Consider the following 7,920-nt stretch of genomic DNA (forward strand, 5'->3'; position numbering starts at 1 on the left):
TCTGCAGTCCAATGCAGTTTTTAACCTCTTTCCCAACTGACTTTGCTGATGTTCTGTTCTGGAACTGCCTTGTCTCAGACCTGTGGTGTGGGTTCGTAAATGGTACTGCCAGCTTTCCTGGCCGAAGAAATGCAGCCTCAGTTTCGATGTGCTTTCCAAGGGGGTGACCAGCTTCTCTGCAAGGTGAGCAGGCCCCCGAGGCTGGCCCAATTCTAGGCCCCCGGGAGACAGCCTGGTCCTCCTCCCGGGTCTTTGAGCACAGGCTCTGAGCACGACTCACACACAGCGGGGTTTGAATTTGCCTAGACCTTTCTGTCCTCTTGAGGTTGAAAACAGGCTTATTAAGGGGCCAGCCCCATGGCATAGTGGTTAAGTTCGTGCACCTTGCTTCGGTGGCCTGGTTTAGCCGGTTCGAAGCCTGGGCTAGGACATACACTACTCGTCTTCCATGCTGCTTCGGCACCCAGATATAAAGTGGAGGAAGACTGCCACAGATGTTAGCTAAGGGCTAATCTTCCTCAGCAAAAAAATTAAAAAAACAAGCTTATTAAGAAGGTAGTCCAGGCGTGGCAGAGACCAGTCCACAGCAGCAGCTCTGTGGGCCTGTGCATCTGGGACCGACACTCTGGCTGCTGCTGAAAAGTCTGGCTGCCAGTAGAATCCTCCCTGCCACCACGCTCCACTGGTCTCCCTGCCTCCCTCCACTTGAGGCCCAAGGCGGTGCCCCTTGCAGAGGCTGAAACCAGCCTTAGTTCCCACCACTGGTCCCTCCTCCTCCTCCTCCCCAAACCCTTCTGACCCTTGGCCCTCTGAGCAATTTGAAAATGTTAACTGCTAGAACATGATGTCTGCTTTTGTAGAGGTCAGACTTCGAGAGTATGGACTAGGTAAAGGTCGCTTAGCACAGGTTTGCCTGGTGTGTGTTTTTACTAGAATTTATGATTTGGAGCACATCCTGTCTACTTCATTGCCACTGCAAATATTCCAGAAATTTGAGCAGAAGAGGCATTAACCTTGGCTTAAATGGTTTATTACAGTTCTAACTGGCTCATTCCAATACCGTGGCTGGAATCCCTCCATTAACTGAGGAGTAAGGTGTTACAGCTCTGGTCTAATGACAGCCCGGGGCCAGGCAGCCACGAAAAGGCCATTCATTCTCTCAGAGACTAGGGCCCAAAAACCATGATCAAAAAGCTTTCTTCTTTTATTGTTATAATCATTAACTCCACCCTAATCAGCACATATGCACTCATTTTCATGTTCTATAATTTTGTTGTCTTCTATACCCAGAAAGCCCTTTAATTCTTTCCTGCTTAGAGAAATCCTGTTCATCCTTCGAATGTCACCACCTCCAAGGAGCCTTTGCGGATTTTCCCAGTCACAATGAACCTTTTCTTCTTCCAGCTTCTCATTGTACTTTGGGTCTTACTCAGGGCATTTAGCCCCCTCTGTCTGCTTGTTCACATCCATGTCTCGTGCATCAACTCAACAATTAAGGTGTGCCTGTTTGTCCCAGGCACTGGCGGATACACGGCGCCCTTGTAGAGCCTGCGTTACAGCAGAAGCCCAGAGGTGGGAGGAGTTTGCATCCATCCTGGGACTGGGAGCTTCTTGGAGACAGGAATTGGGCCTGATCCTAGCTCAGGGCCTGACACCAAAAAGCTCTCAGAAAAGTTAGTTAAATTGAAACTCAGCACCAATGACTTTGAGAAAATTGGGTCAAAGTTCAAAGAAAGGTTAAAAGTTACCAAAGGCAGAGCACAGGGAATTTCCAGGAGAGGCCATGGTGGTTCTGTGGACCTGGCTTGGAAGCCAGAGGCATCCACGATCCCTGGTGGACTGGGCCCGTAGAGGGGGAGCGGAGTCCACCATCCCCCTCCAGGACAAGCTTGGGAGTTTGATGCAGCACCATCTGTCCACATATCACACATTCCAGCTAGCAGTTTTTTTGCTTTGAGCAGACCATAGAGGCAAGCAGGTTGTTTCAAGGGCCGGGAAATGAGTTACTAGCCAAGGGTCAAGCTGGTTAGATGACTAAAGCTACATTGTCTGGTTGGCACATGAGAAAAGCATGATTAATATGATTGTCATTCTCAGTGGAGAGTCGCTGGGCATTAATTGACACTCAAATAAAAAATGTCATTTGAATTTTTACTAGGAATTCTCATGCAAAATGTGTCAGTGATGTAATAAAACTGAATGACTGGCCTGCCAAAGTAAACTGAGTTCTAACCACACACAAACATTTCTTAGAAACCGTATATATCTCAGCAAACTGCTCTCCTCGGAGCCCTGACAGCAGGAGGGGGCACCACTGGGGGTTCGGAGCCAGAAGCCCTTTATTTTTCCACTACACCCTATACTATTCACTCCAATCTTCTTATCACCACTCATCTCATTTTTCACGATCTGCTGCTGACCTGCGGAGCAAGGGCTCCAACGTGGTGAAAAATAAATCCGTATTTTCTTTGCCCCTCTCTATTTTCTTTAATAGAATAAAATTAGGGGCAAAAATGATACTAAACAGCACCCAGTCATTCTCAGAGAACTGTCACACAATGAATGAACCACTATTTCCCCAACCTTTCTGCATTGTAAATTAGTCGAAATCCCACCTTCCACTACCTCCCCCAGAAGTTTCGATGGAGTGAATTGCAATTCAGCCTGGGCGTGGAGTGTCAGAATTCAAGTTGCTTCCTGAGGGGTAACCCCAGGTCTTGGCGATATCTGTAGATAAAAGAGACGCTGATAAATTTGGGATGTAATTGCCAGATTGGATTGGTGTCTTCTTTCCCTCGACCAACCGCTGCAACCAGGTCCCTTTAAGAAACTAGGAACCCGCCGGGCGTCCAAACCCCAGACGGAGCCTCTTCTCTGCTCCTCCCCTGTCCCCGCGCGGCGAATGGTTCGCGCCGGCCTATATTTACCCGAGATCTCCTCAGACCGTAAGGATGTGAGCCTGGCGAGCCGGCCACCGCTCCCAGCACCAGAGGGGGCGCGCTGGAAAGGCGGGCAGCAGACCGAGGGGGATCCCGAGAGCGGAGTCGGACACCCCCCGGAGGAAAGAAATGAGGTAGCGACCGACCCTGGAGCCGACCATGCGCGCGCCCCGCCCGTGGAGCCCCGCGCCGCCCCGGCCGAGCCCGAGTCCCCGGCGTCCGGCCGGAGCGAAGATGCAGTGAGCGGGACTGCTGCGCGGGGCCCGCCGCGGCCAGCCGGACCCGCCATCTGACCGCGCTTGGGGCAGGAGCTGATTCTGGGACCAGCGCAGCCGAGGGACTCTCTGTCTCCAGCACCCCTTAGGGTGGGGAGCACTGGCCCCTGGGCCCTTGAGTTTCCGCGGTTTCTGGCCCCAGCCCTGGGGATTGTGTGTGAGCGAGAGGGGGCCCTTTTCACGTTTGCCGAGGAGTTCCTGCATATTCTCGCACCATCGCGGCTGCCTTTGCTGGGGGGCTCCCTCTATTTATTTGCACGCGCGCATCTCTTTTTTTTTTTTTTTTTTGCTAGAGACATTTTCCGCTCCACTCTCGTTCAGTCTTTCTCTCATTTTGCTTGCCTAAGACTCTTTGCCCTCGTCCTTGCCCAGGCTGGGGTAAATCTGTGTGCGCTTTTTTTCTTCCCCCCACACTCGCCGCTGAATATTTTCTTCTAAGAATTCTACCCCTGCCTTCTCCAGCGGGCTTCCAGAGCGCTATACCTCCCCCACTCTCTACCACTGGGCCGCTCCCAGCGGAGTTTTATTTTTCGGCCCGAGTCCGGCCGGGGCGGGTGGATCAGCGGGGATCGCACCCGGCGCTCCGCTGCCGCCGCCCAGCTGCGCGGGGGCGCCCTCCGGAGATGCTGCCGTGGAAGAAGCACAAGTTCGAGCTGCTGGCCGAGGCGCCGCCGCGGCAGGCGTCCAAACCCAAGGGCTACGCGGTGAGCCTGCACTACTCAGCGCTCAGCTCGCTGGCGCGGGCGTGCCCCGAAGGCGCCCTCAGCCGGGTGGGCAGCATGTTCCGCTCCAAGCGCAAGAAGCTGCACATCACCAGCGAGGACCCCACTTACACCGTGCTCTACCTGGGCAATGCCACCACCATCCAGGCGCGCGGCGACGGCTGCACTGACCTAGCGGTGGGCAAGATCTGGAGCAAGAGCGAGGCGGGTCGTCAGGGCACCAAGATGAAGCTGACTGTGAGTGCGCAGGGTATCCGCATGGTGCACGCCGAGGAGCGTGCGCTGCGCCGCCCGGGCCACCTCTACCTGCTGCACCGCGTTACCTACTGCGTGGCGGACGCGCGGCTGCCCAAGGTCTTCGCCTGGGTGTACCGGCACGAGCTCAAACACAAGGCGGTAATGCTGCGCTGCCACGCGGTGCTGGTGTCTAAGCCCGAGAAGGCGCAGGCCATGGCCCTGCTGCTCTACCAGACGTCTGCCAACGCACTGGCGGAATTTAAACGGCTCAAGCGGCGGGACGACGCGCGTCACCAGCAGCAGGAGCTGGTGGGCGCGCACACCATTCCGCTAGTGCCGCTGCGCAAACTGCTCCTGCACGGACCCTGCTGCTACAAGCCGCCAGTGGAGCGCAGCCGCAGCGCGCCCAAGCTCGGCTCCATCACCGAGGACCTGCTCGGCGAACAGCAGGAGCAGGAGCTGCAGGAGGAAGAGGAAGAGGAGCACACCGAGGGCTGCCTGGAGGAGGAGGAGGATCGTGCCGGGGAGGGAGACCGGGCAGAGGAAGAGGCCGAGGCGCAGCAGGCGCTGGTGGTAGCCATGCACTTCGAATGCGGGGACTTGCTGGACACGCTGGAGAGTGGCCGCGAGGAGGCGCTGGGGGGCGGCGGGGTCTCTCTGGGCCCCGGGGCTGGGCCTCCGCCTCTGCTGCTGGGCAGCGCCTCCGACATGAAGGCCGAGCTGTCGCAGCTTATTAACGACCTGGGCGAGCTTAGCTTCGGCAACGATGTGCGCAGCCTGCAGGCCGACTTGCGGGTGACGCGCCTGCTGTCTGGCGACAGCACCGGCAGCGAGAGCTCCATCGAAGGGGGGGCCCCGGACTCCACCTCTGCCGCCGCCGGGGACCCATCCGGCCCCATCGACGGCGCCAGCCCAGAAGAGCCCCACTCGGGCTGAGGTCCCAGCAATCTCCAGCGTGCGCCCCTGGCGCCCCACTGTGACTCCTACCCGTCGTGTCTCTACAACCTCGTTACCCCCCCGCCTGCCCCAGGGAAGGGGAAATGGGACACTTGCGGCCCAGAGATCCCCTTGCCCCTCTCCCTTGACACAGTTGGCTCTGTTTGAAGCGGGCTTAGGTTGCGCGTGGAGATGTGGGGAGATGCGCGAAGAGGCAAACCCCGCAAGGAAGGAGAAAGAGGCTGTGGGCTCGGGTGGGAGGTGGGGGAAGGGCCTGCTGAAGTTAACCAAGTCCTGGAGGCGTGAGGTGCCTGCCGGCCAGTTTCCTGTTTGTGGGGCATCTGGGGCCTGAGGAGGAGGGGTTAACTTCCTCCCCAACCCCCTAACTGGCAGCGGCCTAGCCTGTCATTGACATGTCATTTACAAAAAACAAATGAATTTGCTCTCACAATATTTGAGGCTTGAATGCCACCTCCTTGCGCCTAGTCTTTGTGGTGCGAGAGCTTGGGTTGTTTACCTCAGACTCAGACCCTTGAAATTCTGCCAAATTCCTCAAATAACTGTGTTTTTGGGGCGGGGGGCGTGGAAATGAAGGAAAGTTGCATTTTGTTTACAGCTAAGACATCTAATATCTAAAAAAGGAGTTTTCCTTTAGAAACACACACACCTTCCTCCTGCTCAAAAGATCTCACTCCATGATACTGTGTAAAATATTTTTGCATTGTTGTGAAGTATTTTTGACATTTTTTTTTTGTACATAACTGTGTTCTCAGAGCTGAATGTTTATATCTTTTGCTGTGCAAAAGGGACATGTAAAATGTTGTTCAGTTGTATATACAGAAACGTGTATAAAACATTTTGTTATTTTTTAAGAGTAGCAATGTTCTGGTTCTGTTTGCACACCACTGGGGAGAGAATAAAGAGGAAAACTGAAGAGAACAGGTGAGTGTCTGGAACTGCTGCTGACAATGCTTGGCTGTGGGTGTGGGAGAGGGGTGGCCATCGCTGGGACAGTGTGCTAGGACAGTCTTGGCCTTTGCAGTGCCAGGAGGCGATTAGGGGAGGGGAAGCTGCCGTATGCGTAGTCTGAGGTCCTTCTGGTCCTTCGTAATTCTGGGTGCTGTGGCTGGGCCCTCTCTTTGAGTATATCCCATGTTCTTCACTCACTGAGTTGTGGGCGTGTGGGCTTTTTCTGGTCTCTGAGTTAATTGTTGGAGATGCAGGATGAATTCTGTTGCTTACTCTCAGACCTGTGAGGTTATTTAGGGAGGATTAACTTTTAAGGTCTAATGAGGTCTTACCACCTCCTTCTGTGGTTCACCTTTTTCTTTATAAGCAGCTCAAGGAACTTTAAAGATGAACTAGAGACCCAAAGAAAGTGCCCCCTGGGGCTCTCTGAGCAGTGGGACCATCTCTCTTTTTCCTAGGAGGAAAATCAAGGAGAGAGGAGAGTTAAGTTTCAGTCATGGGATGAATGAGCCACGGTGCAGGTGGGGTGGGTGGAGAGGCAGGTGGAAGAAACTATTTCCTTCCCATCTGTGAGCCAGTCTGACCAGTGTGGGAATGGTGTGGAGGTCAAGGCAGAGAAAGCTGTTAGAGCTTGGTCTGTGTGTGTGTGTGTCTTAGGGTTTTCATGCTTTCTGTGTGTTTGTTTCTGTTGTAAACTCCAGACAGATGTCTCTAGTTTGGCCACAATTGATTAGCTGGATGTTGTAAAGATGCTGCCAACGCTGTGCCTTCTGCAAGTTATTTTTTCCCTTTGCCCCCATGGGCCCCTTTTCCTGCGCTGCAGAAATGGATTGCACTCCTGGCCTTCCGTGGTGTCCTGAGGCCACTTTGCTTTGTTTTCATCATAAATATGGTCTAAGCAGCTAGATCCAGAGATCCTAAGGAGTCTAGAATTCACTGGAACCCTAGAGGAAGGGAGGGTGAAAGATTTTCTTCCTCAAGAACAGGACTGGTTCAGGCAGAAGACTATCTTTAGAAAAGAAAAGAGTGCATGGGAAATAATTAAAAATATTCACAGTCACCTAAGGGCACTGGAGAAAGTCCGGGCCTTGCATCTATCATATTTTGGTTTGGTTGAGAGTCCCTCTCCCCGAATGCCTCAGATACACATCACTGAGTGACATTTTAAAATCCCAGGTAGAGAGAGTTGGGAAGGTCAAAGCCTACCGCACCCAGACACCCACATGGCATGCCTTCCACACGGCTCTCACCTGACGGGCAGACAGCTGTGAGGGCCATCACTAGCTTGCATGACTGGATTTCACATTTCAAATAATTTCCACACGTTCCCAAGATTCTCTGCTGTTTGAAACTGATGGGGACGTTAAACAGGGTGACGATCAAATGGCTAATACTTGGGGGTGAGGCAGGGTCTGCGTGTCTTCATTCTTATCCAATCTGTGTGTCCAGTGGGAATGCCAAGGTTGGCTTCCATCTGGGACTGATGGGGCCATGGTGATTGGTCAGAAAGCTCAGAGGAATGCCATTTAAACCAACACCATCAATAAGTATAAGGCAACTATCTCTTTAAGTCTGATTTTTCCTGTTATCTGATTTAGAAATAGGGAATGGGGGCCTTAGGGAAGGAAGGAGGAAGAAGAAAATAAGCAGACCGTGTAAAACCCGGCTCCCTCCCTCCCTCCCTCCCTCCTGGCCCCCTCTCCTCCCCTCCATTTTTTGGCTTTATCCCCACTGTACCCCAGGGCTCTGGCTGATGTAATTCTAGAAGAGATGCGAAGGTGATACGTGATTCACCTCTTCTTACATCTCAGTCTTCCAGGGATGACATCACTAGTGTAAGAA

The 7,920-nt window shown here is 53.5% G+C and overlaps 1 protein-coding gene across 1 annotated transcript; it reads left to right on the plus strand.

Moving 5' to 3' along the window:
• The first annotated feature begins 2,857 nt into the window (after positions 1-2,857).
• FAM43A (family with sequence similarity 43 member A) lies at positions 2,858-6,048 on the plus strand. The gene has a single exon (XM_005614926.4). The coding sequence runs from the start codon at positions 3,838-3,840 to the stop codon at positions 5,107-5,109; it is 1,272 nt and encodes a 423-aa protein (XP_005614983.2). The 5' UTR covers positions 2,858-3,837; the 3' UTR covers positions 5,110-6,048.
• The last annotated feature ends 1,872 nt before the right edge of the window (positions 6,049-7,920 follow it).

Source organism: Equus caballus, chromosome 19, assembly GCF_041296265.1.
Source record: "Equus caballus isolate H_3958 breed thoroughbred chromosome 19, TB-T2T, whole genome shotgun sequence".
In the NCBI taxonomy this organism is placed as follows: Eukaryota; Metazoa; Chordata; class Mammalia; order Perissodactyla; family Equidae; genus Equus; species Equus caballus.